General features: G+C 47.3%; 2 protein-coding genes across 2 annotated transcripts; both read left to right on the top strand.

The window, feature by feature from the left end:
• Nucleotides 1-911: 911 nt before the first annotated feature.
• LOC130028890 (olfactory receptor 7D4-like) lies at nt 912-1,850 on the top strand. Its single transcript, XM_056119725.1, has one exon. The coding sequence runs from the start codon at nt 912-914 to the stop codon at nt 1,848-1,850; it is 939 nt and encodes a 312-aa protein (XP_055975700.1).
• A 12,800-nt stretch (nt 1,851-14,650) lies between these two features.
• On the top strand, nt 14,651-15,589 carry LOC130028889 (olfactory receptor 7D4-like). The gene has a single exon (XM_056119724.1). The coding sequence runs from the start codon at nt 14,651-14,653 to the stop codon at nt 15,587-15,589; it is 939 nt and encodes a 312-aa protein (XP_055975699.1).
• Nucleotides 15,590-20,036: the final 4,447 nt, after the last annotated feature.

The following is a 20,036-nucleotide window of genomic DNA, read 5'->3' as shown; positions in this document are numbered from 1 at the left end:
CATTTTCCACCACCATGGATCCCAGTATCCCTCCCACCCCCATCCCCCCCATCCCACACTGCCTCTGTGGCAGGGCATTCCCTTTTGTTTTCTCTCTCCTTTTGGGTGTTGTGGTCTGCAAAAGAGGAATTGGGTGGCAATCATGTTCGGTCCATAGTCTACTTTCAACATGCATCTTCCCTCCTAGGAGGATCCTGCAAACACCCTTTATTTGGTGCTCCCTTCTCTATCTGAGCTTCCCTTTCCCCTAGAATGCCCAGCTGGACTCTAAGCCATGGAGTAATCCTCCTGGTACTGATCTAAGCTATTCTTGGGTATTATTTGATTCCCTTTTTAACTCCTAGTTCTATGGTAGAATTATAGACCCATCTTGTCATAATGATAATATTGGTCATTCATCAAGACCCTATTATGACCAAAGGAATTTTTAGCCTGACAAAGAAGGTAATAATATAACATTTTTTTCCTACTTAAAATTTTTTTTTCTTTTGTCTACAACGGTGAAACTCAGGGGTTACTCCTGGCTCTGCACTCAGGAATTACTCCTGGTAGAGCTCGACAGACCATGGGGTAAAAGAGAAGGAACTGGGGTTGTCTGCATGCAAAGCAAGCAATCTCCCACTGGACTATTTCTCTGGCCCCAACCATGAATTTGTTCATTTATTTACTTATTTTTGGACCACACCTAGACATGTTTGGGCATTAATCCTTGCTCTGCACTCAGGAATCACTTCTGGGGGAACTGGTGTGTGTGTGTGTGTGTGTGTGTGTGTGTGTGTGTGTGTGTGTGTGTATGGGGAAACCTACGGGATGCCAGGAATTGAACCAAGGTCGGCTGAGTACAAGGCAAGTTCCTCTCTGTAGCATCACTCCATTCCCAACCATGACTTTCTTGTAGATCCGCAGGCTCCATGGAAGCAGCAAACCAGACAGAAGCATCACAGTTCCTCCTCCTGGGACTCTCCAAGGATCCGGACCTGCAGCCCGTCCTCTTCGGCGCCTTCCTGTCCATGTACCTGGTCACGGTGCTGGGGAACCTGCTCATTGTCCTGGCCAGCATCTCTGACCCCCGCCTGCACACGCCCATGTACTTCTTCCTCTCCAACCTGTCCCTGGTGGACATCTGCTTCACCACCACCACCATCCCCAGGATGCTGGTGAGCATCCAGACGCAGAGCCAAGCCATCTCCTACGTGGGCTGCCTCACGCAGGTCTACTTCTTCATGGTATTCGTTGGGTTGGACAATTTCCTCCTGACCGTCATGGCCTATGACCGCTACGTGGCCATCTGCCACCCCCTGCACTACACGGTCATCATGAACCCCCGTGTCTGTGCCTACCTGGTGCTTGCGTGCTGGCAGGTCATCATCTGGGTGGCCCTGTGGCACATCCTCCTGGTGGTGCGGCTGACCTTCTGTGTGGGCACCGAGATCCCTCATTTCTTCTGCGAACTAGCCCAGGTGCTCAAAGTCGCCTGCTCAGACATCCTGATCAATAACATTTGCTTGTATCTGTCTGCGGCCTTGCTGATTATAGTTCCCCTGGGGGGCATCCTCTACTCTTACTCGAAGATCGTCTCATCCCTGGTGCGCATGTCTTCCGGGAAGGGCAAGTCCAAGGCCTTCTCCACCTGCGGCTCACACCTCTCAGTGGTTTCCTTGTTCTATGGCACTGGCCTGGGCGTCTACCTGAGTTCTGCGGCCACTCACGTGTCTGAGAAAAGCTCTGTGGCCTCGGTAATGTACACGGTGGTGACTCCCATGCTGAACCCCTTCATCTACAGCCTGAGGAACAGGGATGTCAAAGAGGCACTGGGCAGGCTCCTCAGCCGAGCCGTCTCTTGTCAGTGATGGGCCTCAAGTGCATCACTAGGGGACACTTTGGTCCCCAAGGCTGGTTCAATGGAGGGATGAAAGACCCTGAGTCATTTTCTCCCTCAGAGACAGACTCTGTGTCTCCTTTGCTGATGGCAGGCAAGCCATTGAATTTGTTAGTCTTTGTTCTTTCTCTCTCTCTTTCTCTCTTTCTCTCTCTCTTTCTCTCTTTCTTTCTTTCTTTCTTTCTTTCTTTCTTTCTTTCTTTCTTTCTTTCTCTGTCTTCCTTCCTTCCTTCCTTCCTTCCTTCCTTCCTTCCTTCCTTCTTCTTCTTCTTCTTCTTCTTCTTCTTCTTCTTCTTCTTCTTCTTTTCTTTCTTTCTTTCTTTCTTTCTTTCTTTCTTTCTTTCTTTCTTTCTTTCTTTCTCTCTCTCTTTCTTTCCTCCCTCCCTCCCTCCATCCCTTCCTCTTTCTTTCCTTCCTTCCTTCCTTCCTTCCTTCCTTCCTTCCTTCCTTCCTTCCTTCCTTCCATCCTTCCTTCCTCCCTCTCTCTCTCTCTTTCTTTCTTTCTTTCTTTCTTTCTTTCTTTCTTTCTTTCTTTCTTTCTTTCTTTCTCTCTCTCTCCCTCTGCCATACTTGGTGATGCTCAGGAATCACTCCTGGTGGTGCTCAGAGGACTCTAATGGGATGCCAGGGATCGGACCCCAGGTTGGTTGTGTGCAAGGCCAGCATCCTACCTGCTATATTCTCTCTCTGGCTTGTATTTTTTGTATTTTCTATGACTTCGTTCTGCAATTCCAGGTCTCCTCCATTTCCCACTTTTGTTCCAAATACATAAAGTTCCTTTCCCAACATTCCCAGTCTGTGAATGGAAACCTTTGGAATCAATGAGACTCTCCCCCACTTCCACCCCAAATCCTTTCAAATGCTAACCCGCCATCACTAACTCTACTCTAAGCTGTTTCTCCTGAAGAAATTGAAATCAATCTTTCTGGAATCACCCCCAAGGAAACCCCATTGAGTCAGGACTTGCTGCTCATGGGTATGAGTTCACTTTTCTTCAAAACTCCCTGTGAGGACCGTTTCCTCCTGTTGCCCCACTTTTCCAAAACAGGGAGCAAGGTGGAACTGGACTGTCACCTGGCATGGTGGGCTCCAGCCTATTCACCTACTGTTGCTTTCCTGCTTTGTATGACAGTTGTGATGTGGTTTTGAATTTGATGTAAGAATATTTGGAAAGCTGACTTGGATAGTTGGAAGGTTCTCCTGTCCCCACGAGTCATGGTAATAAACTGCCTGAGAAAATGCTTTGTTTCTCAGTTCTTTGTTGCCTAGCATCCTTTCTTCCCTCTCTCCCTCCCTCCTTCCTTTCCCCCCTCCCTCCTTCCTTCTCTCCCTCCCACTCTCCTTCCTTCCTTCCTTCCTTCCTTCCTTCCTTCCTTCCTTCCTTCCTCCCTCCCTCCCTCCCTCCCTCCCTCCCTCCCTTCCTTCCTACCACTGAATTTTCTTTTTTTTTTACTTTTTAAAAAATTTTATTGAGTCACCATGAGATAGTTACAAGCTTTCATGTTTAGGTTACAATCACACAATGATCAAACATCCATCCCTCCACCAGTGCACATTCCCCACCACCAATATCCTCAGTATACCCCCCCTTTCCCACCCTCCCCCTGCCCCCATGGCAGACATGATTCCCCATAATCTCTCTACTTTTGGGAATTGTGGTTAGCAATACAGACCCTGAGAGGCTACCATGTTTGATCCTTTATCCACTTTCTGCACACATCTCCCATCCCGACCGATTCCTCCAGCCATCTTTTTCTTAGTGATCCCTTATCTATTACAGCTGCCTTCTCCCCTTTGCTCATGAGGCAGGCTTCCAGCTATGGAGCAATCTTCCTGTCCCGTGTATCTACTATCCTTAGGTGTCAGCGTCATGTTATGTTGTTTTATATTCCACAAATGAGTACAGTCCTTCTATGTCTGTCTCTCTCTCTTTCTGACTCATTTCACTTAGTATGATACTCTCCATGTCTATCCATTTATAAGCAAAGTTCACGACTTCATCTCTCCTGACAGCTGCTTAGAATTCCATTGCCTATCACTGAATTTTCAAGCCTGTACATTTTGGGGGTGGCACTCAGCAGTGCTCAGGGTTTACTCCTGACTCTGAACTCAGGAATCACTCCTGGCAGTCTTAGGGGACCCGATGGCATGCCAGGGATCAAACCTGGGTCGGTTATGTGCAAAATAAACGCCATCCTGGCTGTATTATTTCTCTGGACCCTTACATTTTTTTTAAATGAAGACACTGTGATTTAAAAGATGTTCACGGTAGAATTTCAGGAATTCAATGTTCCAGCACTAACCTCCCCCTATTCCCAACCCAAGCCATGTCCTCATGTTCTCTTTCAACCCCTTAGACCCCTCCTTAGTTGGCTTATTTACAATTTTGGTTAGTGTACATTGGATATCACTAAATTTTTGTTTTGTGTATGTGTATGTGTGTGTGTGTGTGTGTGTGTGTGTGTGTGTGTGTGATGAGAAGGACATCCCAAGCAGAGCTTAGGGAGCCTGGGGGCCACTCCCAAGGCTACTCAGTCAAGCAGACTGATTGACTATTGAATGCTCTGTCTCATGATGTGGAGCTGGTCAGGTCTAGCAAGATGGGTATTCCTAGGTTTATGCCCAGTGATGCTCATCAGGTCCTTGTACATGCAAGACAAGCATCCCCTACTTTTCTTTTTGGGCCCCATCTGGTGATGCTCAGGGATTACTCCCGGCTCTACACTTAGGAATCACTCCTGGTGGTGCTTGGGGACAATATGGAATGCTTGGGATTGAACCTGGGAGCATGCAAGGCAAGTGCTGTACTGCTGTACTATAGCTCTGGACCAAGACAAGCAGCCCTGGCTCTGACCCCTGAGTTCCCTCATAAATCCTTCTTTTTTTTCTTTTTGGGTCACACCCGGTGATGCTCAGGGGTTACTCCTGGCTCTGCACTCAGGAATTACTCCTCGAAGTGCTTGGGGTGGGATGCTGGGATGAAACATGGGTCAAATGCATGCAGGCACCCCCCCCCCCCCGCACTATTGCTCCAGTCCTCCTGCATTTTTATGTATGCCTTCCTGAAACAGAGCATCATTTGCAACTTAGAATCATATTTCTTCTTCCTCATGGTTTTATTTCTATGGCATCCCCCAGGAGAGGCCGGCAGGAATACAGGCAATATCCTACAGATGCTCCCCTTACCCCCCACCTTCAGGGTAATGATCCTGATGTCCAGTGGCAAATGGAGCCCACTTTGTCCAATCCCTAGGCTAGAAGTGGTACCCCATCACAGGTAGACTCAGACAGAGACTTAGGAGACAGATGGTGTCATTTGCCCTGACAAAGTGAGATTTACACTTGTTTGATTTGCCAGAATTCTGCATGGGCTGAAAAGTTAGCCTGTTCACTGTGGCCTCTTGCTCCCAGAAGCTTCTGGAAGTTTCCAGAAAAGCTTTCCCAAAAGTGGGTAAGAAAAAGATGCTCAGGAAATAACACAATACACAGACAATGCCTGCTCAGAATTTGCCACCCACTAGCGTCCATATAAAGAACAGGATGTGATAATTCAGCTCATACTGACTATCATTAATCAGGCAGCTATTAATCTAGATAGAAAAGTGGGTAAGTTCAAAACGTACAGTGTGAAGCTACAATATACCAGAGGCTTTTTATTCTAGTGATTTAAGAAAGCTTTACATTTTTATTTCCAATTATCCTAGCAATAGTGATGTCACTTAAGTACTCCTAAGGAATATTATCTCCTCATTATTGGTAGGAAACATGAGGCCCAATTTCATAGCTCAGCTGTTCTCATGCATGGATGGACAATCTGAATTAGCTTGAACAGAAACAAGATTTTTAGACAGTAGGCTACATTCCGAGTTGTAAAATCTAAGTAATTAATATGTGACTTTGCTCGAGCGGGCCCAGTAACGTCTCCATTGGAGACTTTGTTGTTACTGTGTTTGGCATATCAAATACTCTCGGTAGCTTGCCGGGCTCTCCGAGAGGGGCGGAGGACTCGAACTCGGGTCGGCCATGTTGGCCACTTGTAAGGCGAATGCCCGATAGCACAGCGGATAGGGCGTTCGCCTTACAAGCGGCCAACATGGCCGACCCGAGTTCGAGTCCTCCGCCCCTCTCGGAGAGCCCGGCAAGCTACCGAGAGTATTCGATATGCCAAACACAGTAACAACAAAGTCTCTAATGGAGACGTTACTGGGCCCGCTCGAGCAAATCGACGATCAACGGGAGGGCCTTTACCTTTTACCTTTTAATATGTGACTTTAAATAGTAAAAGAAACTAAAGTGGATAATTGTAGGATAATGTTGATTTGCCCTTCCTGCCTGGCTGCTGGGAGCTTGTGTTTGTTGATTGCCCCCCATCCTAACCTGTCAATTATCTTTGTCTACTGATCAGACTCTGACTTGTAAATATTGTCTTTCTCTTTTCCTTAATGTCCTTTGCGTGGTTAGTTATTTCAGAAAAATTGCTTTTTGTATGGATACAGGAAGACAGTTAAAAAGACAAGCCTGTAGCTTGGGAGTTGATTGACTCCAGATAAGATTACCTCCTAGACATCTGATCTCTCAACTTAAGCCTCAGTTGCCCTTACCTTTAGAACTCCAAAGGTAGGGTCCTGACGAGGGACTGGATGGATCAAGGGCAAATGGTGAGCTATGAGCTACCCTCGCATCAAAATGGGCTTGGCTAAAGTGCCCTAATGCTTAATTATAAGTTAAGAGCTTGGTCATGGACAAATTCTGTCATAATCCAAAAGTAATAACTAGATTTGGACCCTGCTGGGGTTAGGAATGATTAATCCGGCCTGAACACTGCAGTCTGATTCTGTAGCGAGATGTCCCCAGGAAAGTCACCCTATAAGCCTAAAATTGTCTATTACTGTGTCCATACAGAATGGTAAATATTAGGAAGTAGAATTAAAGATGTTAATTAAGTTGCAGTTCTAAGGAGAGGAGAAACACACCTTGAGGGTTGTTTTGCCCTTGTGGGCTGCAGGTGGTCGGAAAGTCTAGAAAAACATTTTTGATCACTTTTCCCGTGGGGAGGCATGGTTGGGGAGGCGTGGTGAGAGAATAAAATGTGACCGTGGGGATAAAGGGGGGATTGAAGGAGATGGAGGATTGCATGGAAGGAGAGAAGAGGGGAGACAGTTATGGAGACAACAGAGAGACAGCAGAGAGAGAGAGAGATAGAGGAGACAGATATAGCAGGAAGAAAGAATTGCACGGATAGAGAGATAGAGAGAGAGGGTTGGAGAGAGCTGGGAGAGATGAGAGATTGAATAAATGGCAACTAATCAGCAACCAGCTTGGCCCTTGTTCTTCCTTTGTCAGTCCAAAGCAACAGCCATCCCAGATGGAGAGCACCAAATGCGGGCAGCAAGAGAGAGCCGCCCAGAGTGCCTGCGAACATCCTCTCAAGTGTAATCCCCTTGAGAGAGGGGCTTACACAGCTCTTCGAGTGAGTGGGGATTTACACAGATAATGTTTATTTTGTGTATCAAAACGATAGTGATACAAAGCAACTTTGACTTTCTATTTATTCAGCCTCCACCCCTCTCGGAGAGCCCGGCAAGCTAACTGAGAGTATCTCGCCCGCATGGCAAAGCCTGGCAAGCTACCTGTGGCATATTCAATATGCCAAAAACAGTAACAACAAGTATCACGATGGAGACGTTACTGGGCCCGCTAGAGCAAATCGAAGAACAACGGGAGGACAGTATATCAATAGAAAATTATTATAATCCACACATTCACTGCCAGGACAATGGAGTACTGTGGCAATGAGTAAGCTCCTCTAGAGAACTATCTTAAAATTAAACTACTAGACTTCCCTCACCACCCCAATGAGACCCCGAGTCGCTGCCCATGAATGGCCTCTCTGGCTCCTCATCAAGCTGCTTAACGGCCATGATCCCAGAGACTCAGAAACAAATCTCGGAACTCAGTGGCTTTTGGCCAAAATGCGTCTGTACCTGCAGTAGGTTACTGTAGCTGGGCCACACCAGGAGGGAAAGGGTGCTGTCCCTCCACCTGCTCCCCCTAGGTGGCTTGGTGGCTGTCATCCTCCAGAGACCATTGGATATTCAGGTTTGGGCCCTCAGTGATGAGACACGTGGGGCCTCACGGGATGGGGGTGGAGCCGGCCCTTTCCTCCCCGTCCCAACAAGACCCTGAGTTGCTGCCCATGAACTGCCTTTCTGGCTCCTGATCAAGCTGCTTAACGGCCATGATCCCAGAGACTAAGGAACAAATCTCAGAAGCAGCAGGTTTTGGCAGAAATCCCTCCAGATTTAAGTGTTAAAATTTCGGAATTTCAAAATTGCACGGCCACTGTGCAGCCACATGACATCACATGTTATTCATAACTAGCAATAGAAAACAAATTGTCTACTGTTGCCTTTTCAGCAGATCTTAGTGTTGGGGTAAAATCCCAAATAATAATGGTGGGTCTGGTGTCAAAATATTGAATGTGATCAAAGTAGAGAGAGGGAAATGTGGAAATCCTCTGCCCCAAAGGTAGGGGGAGAGTGTGGTATGGGGGTATACTGGGGTTTTTGGTGGTGGAAAACAGGCACTGGAGAAGGTACGGGTGTTTCATCGTATGACTGAGACTTACACCCGAAAGCTTTGTAACTGCTCTCATGGTGATTCAATAAATGGTAAAGATGGTAAAGGCCCTCCCGTTGATCGTCGATTTGCTCAAGTGGGCCCAGTAACGTCTCCATTGGAGACTTTGTTGTTACTGTGTTTGGCATATCGAATACTCTCGGTAGCTTGCCGGGCTCTCCGAGAGGGGCGGAGGACTCGAACTCGGGTCGGCCATGTTGGCCGCTTGTAAGGCGAACACCCTACCGCTGTGCTATCGCTCCAGCCTTCAATAAATAAAATTATAAAAAATGAAAAAAAAAGTAAGGTGGAGTTCATGCCCAATTCAATCAGCTAATCAGTGGCTGAATAAATAGCAGTACTCCTACATAAAAGAATTAAACTACTAGAGGGGTTGGAGTGATAGGACAGCGGGTAGGGCATTTGCCTTACACACAGCTGACATGGGTTTGAATCCCAGCATTTCATATGGTCTCTTGAGCACCGCCAGGAGTAATTCCTGAGTGCAGAGCCAGGAGTAACCCCTGTGTGACCTGGTGTGACCTAAAAAGCAAAGACAAACATACATAATAAGCTATTAAAAAAAGACTGTTTTCACTATGAGCAAAGGTCAGAAAAGTCCAGCTACTTGAGCTTTTCTGCCTTGTGTGCCCCTTGTGCTTATTAAAAATGCACAAAGGGACATCCATTATTCTCTGTGCTTGTGAAACATCAACATTTGTAATATTAACAATACAAACCTAACTAACATTTACTCAAGGACAATGTAGCGTGCTAAAGGTAGCCTGGGTCATGGAAGTACTAACAAGATTTCTTGATAATACTTAGGGACCCTCATTACACCTTTATCAGAACTTTTTCTCGTCCTGCTCATGTTTGACTCAATCTGAACTTCAAAACTGTATGTGACACATGATCATGTGTGTTATTATTATTTTTAATAATGTAGGAGTACTGCTATTTGTTCAGCCATTGATTAAGCTGATTGAATTGGGGGTGTACTCCACATTACTTTAAAAAATTCAGAAGGTTAATTTTATTTTATTATTTTAAAATTGTTATTTTTATTAAATTATTATTAAAATTATTATTTTTATTCCCAAAAGCAAAATAATAATACATTTTATTTATTTATTTGTTTTTTTTGGGTCACACCCAGCGATCGACACTACCTCCACTACCCAGACGTCGCCACACTCCAGGACGCTTTCCGGCTTCGCGGCCGCGCAACACATCATAAAACACTAAATACCCATCTTCCAGAATTGTCGTACCATATTTGATAGGGTTCAAATATGGTAACACCTACAAGGGTGATTAGAGGTCGCCCCAAAAGCCTCTATCCCTCTCGGAAAGACCGGCCAGCTACCGAGAGTATTCCGCCCGCAGAGAAGAGCCTGGCAAGCTATCCGCTGTGTATTTGATATGCCAAAACCAGTAACTACAACTGGTCTCATTCACCTGACCCTGAAGGCTTCACCGACATGGCAGCACTGAGAAGGATGAGAAAGGAGAGGCCGACAAAATCTCAAGGCCGAACTAGGCTGCCACAACAAAGGAAGACAAAAATGATCGTCTGTACTTTCAATGCATGTACGCTAGCATCAGATACATCCATCGAGGACCTGATGGTACAAGCGCAAATGATCAAGTACGACATCATTGGTCTGACCGAGACTAGAAGGCACGAATCTCACCATGCCCTTTTCAACACTGGAGAAGAATTGTTCCTCGGAACATGCGATAAAAGAGGTGTTGGAGGCGTCGGTGTCCTTGTCAACACAAACTTGGCCAAGAGCATTGATTCATTCAAATGCCTAACAACCCGAATCGGACGTTTACATTTGAATAGATGTGGCTCACTGCCTGCATTTTCTATCTTCGTTGTCTATGCAGCAACATCTCATTATGATGAAAGAGAAATCGAGAAGTTCTACATGGAGCTGGAGAAGTTCTATAAAGAAGACCACACCTTCTACAAGATCATTGTGGGTGATTTTAATGCCAAGATAGGACCGAGAAGATCAGCTGAAGACTTCACACCGGGACCCATGGCCTAGAATGGAACGAACAGGGTGAGAGACTGTCTGAGTTCATCATGTCGACAAAGACCATCCATGGTAACTCACAGTTCCAGAAGGCAGAATCTAAACGTTGGACATGGGAGTCTCCCGGTGGACGATTCCACAATGAAATAGACCACATCATATTGCCTGACTGATGTCGCTGTTGTCCCAAAATTTCGAACGGGATCGGACCATCATCTCCTTCGTGCAAAATTCTGCTTCACAGAGCGGGGAGAAAGGGCTGCAAAGTTCAAAAAGAGAACTCCCAGAACGACCACCAACTGGGAACTCTTTGGCACTATTGCGGCAACATGGGAAGATGCCATTGTTGACAACATTGACGAGGAATACAATCGACTGGTTCAGCACCTCCATGAATGTGCGAGGAATGCCAAGAGAGAGATAGCCACAAAAAAACGCCTGTCTTCGAAAACTCTTGAGCTAATTCGCCAGCGTGGTTTGGCGCATGCCTCAGGCAACTGCAAGCTAATGTCTGAGCTCGCAAAGCAGTGCAGAGATGCGATCAAGGAAGACCTCAAAGAGAGAAGAGCAGAAGTACTGGTAGATGCTGCAGAAGCTGGGAAAAGTATTCGTTATGCCCGCCTGTCCTTCGCCAACTACAAGACCAAGATGACTGCCTTCCGACGTCCTGATGGATCCATCGCATCCTCCAGAATGGCAATGGAGAAGATTATCCATGACTTCTACTAAAATCTCTTCGATAGCCATGTCCACTTGACAACATACCAAATTCCACAGGATGGATATGTCGTTCCCAACGTTCTCCCTTCCGAAATCCGACACGCCATTTCGTCGGTAAAGAAACAAACAGCACCCGGCCCAGACAAGGTCAGACCTGAACACCTGAAGAACCTGCCATCAGTACTCATCAATACACTGGCTCGGCTCTTCACTCGCTACCTGCAAGGTTCACTTGCTACCTGCAAGGTTCCGTCCCAATGGAAAACCAGCAGGACCGTACTACTGTTCAAGAAGGGAGACATCCATGACATTGGCAACTATCGCCCGATCTGCCTATTGTCTGTCATCTACAAGTTGTTCACTCGAGTCATCCTAAATAGGATTGGCAGAACACTAGATGAAGGACAACCATGCGAGCAAGCCGGGTTCCGCAAAGGATTCAGCACCATCGACCATATCCACACAATAACCAAACTCATTGAGGTTTCTCGGGAGTTCAAGATGCCGCTCTGTTTAACGTTCATTGATTTAAAGAAGGCCTTTGATTCTGTTGAGATGGAAGCGGTCATTGAAGCCCTAGCCAATCAGGGCATTCAAGCCCAATACCTCAAGATCCTCCGTGAGCTGTATTGCGGATTCACTACCAGGATCTCACCATTCTACAAAGAAGTGATCGTTGATGTCAAGAGAGGGGTTCGGCAGGGTGATATCATTTCACCGAAACTCTTCAGTGCCACCCTCAAGAACATCATGCGACGACTGGAATGGGAAGGAATGGGAGTGAAGATAGATGGTCTGCAATTATACCACCTGTGCTTTGCTGATGACATTGTTTTAATAACACCAAATATCAGCCAAGCGGCATAAGTGCTGGCCGACTTTGACCGTGAGCGTGGAAAGGTAGGACTACAGCTGAATCTTACGAAGACAATGTTTATGAGAAACAGCCTCGTTCCTGATGCCCCATTTGCTCTCAACGGAACGACCATCTCCGAATGCAACAGCTATGTGTACCTAGGTCGAGAAGTCAACATGACAAATGACCTGGCACCCGAGCTGCACAGGAGGAAGAGAGAGGCTTGGAACGCCTTCAAGAACGTTGAAGAAATAGCTAAGAGGACGAAGAACCTCCAGCTCCGGGCACATCTCTTTGATTCCACTGTTCTTCCTGCATTAACATATGCCTCAGAGACCTGGGCCCTACGCAAACAGGATGAGAACGCTATTCAGGTCTCCCAAAGAAGAATAGAAAGAGCTATGCTTGGAATATCACATTTCACTCAAATGAGAGAAAAAATCCGGAGTTCCGACATCCATCGACGATCAAGAATCAGGGACGCTGTCTCATTTGCCAAGGTGTCAAAAATCAGATGGGCTGGTCACGTAATGAGATTTAAAGATGACCGCTGGACTAGAGCTGTTACTGACTGGATTCCACGGGATGTCAAAAGACCGCATGGCCGCCCACCTACCAGATGGTCAGACTTCTTCGTCAAGATCATGAACGATCGGTTTGAGGCTCTTCATGTTTCCAGAGCGAATAGATGCCATTGGGCTATACTAGCACGCGACAGGGACAAATGGAGACGTTACTGGCGCCCGATCAAGCAAATTGACGACTAACGGGAAGTTAAATGATTAAGTGAAGTGACCCAGCGATGCTCAGGGGTTACTACTGGTTTACACTCAGGAGTTACTCCTGGCAGTGCTTGGGGGACCATTTGGGATGCCGGGGATTGAACCCGGGTTGGCTGCTTAAAAGGCAAACGCCCTACCTGCTGTACTATTGCTCCAGCTTCAATAATAATAAATTTTAGTAAGACTCTGTGATGTAGAAAGTTGTTCATAGCAGAGTTGTTTCAGGGCACATGATGCTCCACCCCCAACCCTTAGTATGACCTTCCCTCCACCAACGGCCCCAGGTCCCTTCCACCTCCCGCCTGCCCCCGGGGCAGAAGAAAATAAACAGATTTCATCTTACAGGAGCAAGCATCATTCCTAACAGTTATGTACACATGCATTAATAAAAGCAGACAATTCCAACGTGCTGTTATGGAAATAAGAAAAGCCTCCTAAACATGGAATCGAAGGGTATTTTCAAGGCAAGGAGGCACAGAGGAGGGAGAGGGAGCGCGTGAATCTCCAGCTTTGCTCCCAAGGGTTTGATCCCCAGCATCCCATAGGGTCCCCTGAGCATCACCAGGAGTAATTCCTGAGTGCAGAGCCAGGAGTCAGCCCAGGAAACTTTTTAATTGGGAGCTTTGAGAATTAGTCCCAGGACATCCCTGTTAGGATAAAATACTCCTGATATACCCCCACTTTGTTCCTAATTCACCGATCTCTGAACAAGACAAATAATTTGCTGTCCCCTTCTTTTAGAACCCGCCACTATCTCTGTACTTTAGCGGGGGTCAGACATCTTTCAGTCCACGCTCCTTGCAGTGGGCATTGGTTAGCAACAAGCACATGGGCTCTTGGTCAGTGTTTGATTTCAGTCATCGATTCATTTTATTTGTGTTCACCAGGTGGAGATGAAGCGAGGCTCCTGGACAGCTCTAGACGTTGCCATGTTGCCAGCAAATGAGTGGTTGTCAGTTGAGCTGGATCTGAGTCCCAGCTGTGCTCACTGACAGAAATACCATGTGGAGATCCAGCAGGGTAAGGTTTCATTTCAACTGTGTCCTGATTGGTCTGTTATCATTGACAAGTGTTGGCCAGTTCATCACAGCACAGGCAAGGGGAAAGAATTCTGCATGAAGGAACTACAGGGACTAAATTAAGAGCCGTGTCCCTCAGTCGGGGCTGGAGTGATAGCACAGCGGTAGAGCGTTTGCCTTGCACCCAGCCGGGCTGGCCAACCTGGGTTCGATTACTCCGCCCCTCCTGGAGAGCCCAGCAAGTTCCCGAGAGTATCTCGCCCACACAGCAAAGCCTGGCAAGCTACCCGTGACGTATTCCATATGCCAAACACAGTAACAGGTCTCACAATGGAGACGTTATTGGGCCCGGTTGACCAAATTGATGAACAACAGGAGGACAGTGCTACAATGTTATCCCTCAGTCAAGATACAATAATCCGAATTATTGTAATGCAGTGTTATCCCTCAGTCAGGATAGCAATAATCCGAATCACCTTTTAGGGAACAACTGTTGTGGGACAGTCTCTATACATTTATGATGTCATTGTACCCTTATTTCTGCTTAGAAGCTTAGGGACATACCAGGCTGTGCTCAGTGATCACACCTGGCAGGGCTCAAGGAATCCTCTGGAATGCTGGGGGTCAATCTGTGGTCAGCTGTGTATAAGGTGAGTGCCCTCCACGCTGTAGCATCACTCCAGCCCCGACAACAAAATTTGTGTCTTCCCTGCAGATTCACAGGCTCCATGGAAGCAGCAAACCAGACAGAAGCATCACAGTTCCTCCTCCTGGGACTCTCAAAGGATCCGGACCTGCAGCCCGTCCTCTTCGGCGTCTTCCTGTCCATGTACCTGGTCACAGTGCTGGGGAACCTGCTCATCATCCTGGCCAGCATCTCTGACCCCCGCCTGCACACGCCCATGTACTTCTTCCTCTCCAACCTGTCCCTGGGGGACATCTGCTTCACCACCACCACCATCCCCAGGATGCTGGTGAGCATCCAGACGCAGAGCCAAGCCATCTCCTACGTGGGCTGCCTCACGCAGGTCTACTTCTTCATGGTATTTGTTGGGTTGGACAATTTCCTCCTGACCGTTATGGCCTATGACCGCTATGTGGCCATCTGCCACCCCCTGCACTACACGGTCATCATGAACCCCCGTGTCTGTGCCTATCTGGTGCTTGCGTGCTGGCAGGTCATCATCTGGGTGGCCCTGTGGCACATCCTCCTGGTGGCGCGGCTGACCTTCTGTGTGGGCACCGAGATCCCTCATTTCTTCTGCGAACTAGCCCAGGTGCTCAAAGTCGCCTGCTCGGACATCCTGATCAATAACATTTGCTTGTATCTGTCTGCGGCCTTGCTGATTATAGCTCCCCTGGGGGGCATCCTCTACTCTTACTCGAAGATCGTCTCATCCCTGGTGCGCATGTCTTCCGGGAAGGGCAAGTCCAAGGCCTTCTCCACCTGTGGCTCTCACCTCTCTGTGGTCTCCTTGTTCTATGGCACTGGCCTGGGCGTCTACCTGAGTTCTGCGGCCACTCACATGTCTGAGAAAAGCTCTGTGGCCTCGGTAATGTACACGGTGGTCACCCCCATGCTGAACCCCTTTATCTACAGCCTGAGGAACAGGGATGTCAAAGGGGCACTGGGCAGGCTCCTCAGCCGAGCCGTCTCTTGTCAGTGATGCGCCTCAAGTGCATCACTAGGGGACACTTTGGTCCCCAAGGCTGGTTCAATGGAGGGATGAAAGACCCTGAGTCATTTTCTCCCTCAGAGACAGACTCTGTGTCTCCTTTGCTGATGGCAGGCAAGCCATTGAATTTGTTAGTCTTTGTCTTTCCTTCCTTCCTTCCTTCCTTCCTTCCTTCCTTCCTTCCTTCCTTCCTTCCTTCCTCCTTTCCTTCCATTGACTTTTCAAGCATGTACATTTTGGGGGGACCACACTCAGCAGTGGTCAGGGTTTACTCCTGACTCTGGGCTCAGGAATCACATTTGGCAGTCTTATGGGACCCAATGGCATGCCAGGAATCTAATATGGTCAGTCACATGCAAAGCAAACACCCTCCTGGCTATATTATTGCTCTGGTCCCTTACATTTTTAAAATCAAGACACTGTGATTTAAAAGAAGTTCATGGTAGAATTTCAGGAATCCAATGTTCCAGCATCAACATCCCCGAAGTACCCAAACCATGTCCTTATGTCCCCTCTAACTCCCCCCAAACCTCTCCTTAGTAGGCCTATTTAAAAGTTTGGTTAGTGTAGTTTGGGCATCACTAAATTTGTGTGTGTGTGTGTGTATGTGTGTGTGTGTGTGTGTGTGTTGAGAGGAACGTCCCAAGCAGAGCTTAGGGATCCTGGGAACCACTCCCGAGGCTACTCAGTCAAGCAGACTGACTCACGATTGAATGCTCTGTCCCACTGTGTGGGGATGGTTGGGACTAGAAAGATGAGGACCCCTAGGTTTACACCCAGTGATGCTCATCAGGTCCTTGTACATGCAAGACAAGCATCTCCCACTTTTCTTTTTGGGCCCCACCTGGGGATGCTCAGGGGTTACTCCTAGTTCTGCACTTAGGAATCACTCCTGGTAGTGCTCACGGATCATATAGGATGCCGGGGATTGAACCTGAAAGCATGCAAGACAAGTGCTCTACCTGTTGTACTATCGCTGTGGGACAAGACAAGCAGCCCTGACCTTGACTCCTGAGTTCCTTCCTGCACTTTTTTTTTTGCTTTTTGGGTAACACTGGGGACGCTTAGCGGTTACTCCTGGCTCTGCACTCAGGAATTACTCCTAGCAGTGCTTGGGGGACCATATGGAATGCTGGGATCGAATATGGATTGACTGCATGCAAAGCAAACACCCTACCATCTACTATCACTCTGGTCCTCTTGCATCTTTATGTATGCCCTCCAAGGTTCCTGAAACAGGGCATCATCTGCACTTTAGAATCAGATTTCTTCTTCTCATGGTTTTATTTCTATGGCACCACCCAGGAGAGGCTGGCAGGAAAACAATCTGGAGGAGATTCTCCAGACCCTCCCTCCCACCACCTGAGGGTAATGTTTCTGATGTCCAGTGGAAGCTGGAGTCCACTTTGTTCAATCCCCAGAGACCAGGTGTGTTACCACACACAGGCAGATCCAGAGAGAGACTTAGGAGACAGATGGTGTCATTTGCCCTGACAAAATGAGATTTGCACTTGTTTGATTTGCTAGAAATCCCCATGTGCTGAAAAGTTATCCTGTTCACTGTGGCCTCTTGCTCCCAGAAGCTTCTGGAAGTTTTCAGAAAAGCTTCCCCAAAAATGAGTAAGAAAAAGATGCGCAGGAAGTAACACAAGACACAGACAATGCCTGTTTAGAATTTGCCACCCAGTAACGTCCATATAGAAGAACAGGATGTGATGGTTCAGCTCATAATGACTATCCTCCCACTTCTCATCATGATCTTTGGAATCAGTTTTGATATGATCAGGGATTTATAGAGAGAGTATCTTGCTACTGGGAGTATCTCACCTGCATGGCAAAGCCTGGCAAGCTCCCCATGACGTATTCCATATGCCAAACACGGTAACAAGTCTCACAGTGGAGATGTTACTGGGCCTGCTGGAGCAAATCGATGAACAACAGGACAGTGCTACAGAGCTACAGGGATCTAGAGTCTCCTTTGCTGCTCCCTGTGGCATGGGATATGCCCACAGGCTTGAGAGTCAGTGACTGTGGATCACTGATGAATTTCACTGAATGACACTGGCACATGACCAAATTATTGTTTGTCATGTCTATTTGGTAATTTGTTCATAGCTGCCATACTCAGGGGTCCTCTGAGAAGGGTGCTCTTGAGGTACTAACCAGGTGCATCATCCCCAGACTTGAGCGTGGAGGTTCAGTTCCAAACATCCGTGTGGGGCTGTTTGTGGACCACGGCCAGGGGTTTCCTTCATTCCTTGATCCAAGTGTCTGGATGGAGCTTCCCGAAACCCAGCAAATGAGGTTCCATTGGATGAGCCATCAGGAGAGCAAGAGACAGAAAGAAGAAAGACAGATTGTGCTGGCTTTCCCCAGATATGTGACTTCTATTCTGTGTTTCCTTGGGAGAAGGGTACACCGGGTGATGCTCAGGGGTTACTCCTGGCTCTACACTCAGGGATTACTCTTGGTGGTGCTTGGGGGAATGTATAGGATGCCAGGGGTTGGACTCAGGTTGGACGTGTGCAGGGCAAATGCCCTCCCCTTTGTACTATTGCTCTGACCCCCCCACCCAGTTGCCTGATTTCAATGGTTTTCTTTTTTGGATGGATTAAAGAAAACATTTGCTCAGATTTAGCTATTTATAGCAGATCTTTCTCTTAAGTAAACAGAGACTTGATCAATATTTCTTTAAAATATTTAAAAAATATATTTTTTTGGTGTTACTTTGGCCACACTTGGCAGAACTTCCTCCTGGCTTTGTGCTCAGGGAACATGCCTGTTGGGACTTGGATCACCATAGGGAAATTCTGGGGATCAAGCCCAGGTCTGCCATGTACAAGGCAAGTGTCCTACCCACTGCACTGTCTGTCCATTCTCTATAGAGTTTTCTGACACATGTAGCATTCTGCAATATTCTGACTCTTTGGATGAAGAGCTAAGATGAGCAGTCTTCAGATTGAAAGGTGTATTAATCTGGAAATCTGTGAATCATGAAATTTGTTCCATAAGGCACCAGGCAATTCGATTGCAAGTTGGTCTTCTGAAGGATTTTTTTTCTCAATGAAGTCTATACTAGCTATTTATTTTTTTAACTTTTTAAAAATTTATTTATTTATTTATTGAATCGCTGTGGGAAAAATTACAAAGCTTTCAAGTTTAGGTCTCAGTCATGCAAATATCAATCACAATTCCCTTTTCCAATACTTATTTTTCACCACGAAGAACCCCAATAAATCCCCCCAATCCCCCCCCAATGTCTGTGGGGTAGATGAATTCTAGTTAACACTCTGTCTACTTTGACTAGCTTCATTGTTTTGATAAAAGTTGCACCATTATTATTTAGACTTTACCACCCCCCCCAAACTCAGCCATGCTGAAAAAGCATTGTGAAATGATCTGCTTTCTACAGCTGGGTTCAAGAATTAAATGATGTCTTGGTTTTGGATTTCTGCTATTTTATGTATTAACCCTGCAAGTATTTCTACTGACAGTCAGATAATTAAGAGATTGGTCTCTGTGCTTCTAGGGCCGTGGCTGTGCAGGAGAGCCGCTCGTGGGGGGCAACTGGTGACCTCAGTCGGGCGTGAAGGACAGGCCGGAGCGCCCCCGTCCTATGAGGTACCCATCGCGCCCCCACCCCAGGCTCAGACCTGCTCTCCACCAGGCTCCCATGCGGCTGCCATCTTTCTTTCCAGAGAGGAGAAGGTGGAAGGGAGCAACACCCTTTCCCCTCCGGGCAGGCAAGATGGCGCGGATTAATGCATAGTCCATTCGCTTTTCTGCTCCAAGCTGCTGGATTTCTGTATTAAGTCCTTGTGCTTCTGGGGCCGTGGCTGTGCCGGAGAGCCGCTCGTGGGGGGCAACTGGTGACCTCGGTCGGGCGTGAAGGACAGGCCGGAGCGCCCCCAGTCCCATGAGGTACCCATCGCGCCCCCATCCCCGGCTCAGACCTGCTTTCCACTAGGCTCCCATGCGGCCGCCATCTTTCTTTCCAGAGAGGAGAAGTATACTAGCTATTTTATTTGAAATCACGAAAAAGATACACTGTCCTTAGCTAGACTCTTTTTTTTTTCCATTAGTGAAACACCTGGAGCTAGAGTGATAGCACAGTGGTAGGGCGTTTGCCTTGCACACAGCCAACACGGCCGACCCGAGTTCGATTCCTCCGCCCCTCTCGGAGAGCCCGGCAAGCTACCGAGAGTATCTCACCCGCATGGCAGAGCCTGGCAAGCTCCCCGTGACGTATTCGATATGCCAGACACAGTAACAACAAAGTCTCCAATGGAGACGTTACTGGGCCCGCTCGAGCAAATCGATGAACAATGGGAGGGCCTTTTTTTTTTTTTTTTTTTTTTTTTTTTTTAGTGAAACACCATGAGGTACAGTTGTAGACTTACAAACTTTTGTGCTTGGGTTTCAGCTATACAATGATTGA

This window comes from Sorex fumeus, unplaced genomic scaffold, assembly GCF_029834395.1.
Source record: "Sorex fumeus unplaced genomic scaffold, SorFum_2.1 ptg000041l, whole genome shotgun sequence".
Lineage (NCBI taxonomy): Eukaryota > Metazoa > Chordata > Mammalia > Eulipotyphla > Soricidae > Sorex > Sorex fumeus.
Note: the sequence above shows the minus strand (reverse complement) of the source record. Positions and strands in the feature narration are given on the sequence as shown.

What these genes read in the sequence shown, in the direction of transcription:
- LOC130028890 (XM_056119725.1), top strand. Translation starts at nt 912, where the DNA reads ATGGAAGCAGCAAACCAGACAGAAGCATCACAGTTCCTCCTCCTGGGA.
- LOC130028889 (XM_056119724.1), top strand. Translation starts at nt 14,651, where the DNA reads ATGGAAGCAGCAAACCAGACAGAAGCATCACAGTTCCTCCTCCTGGGA.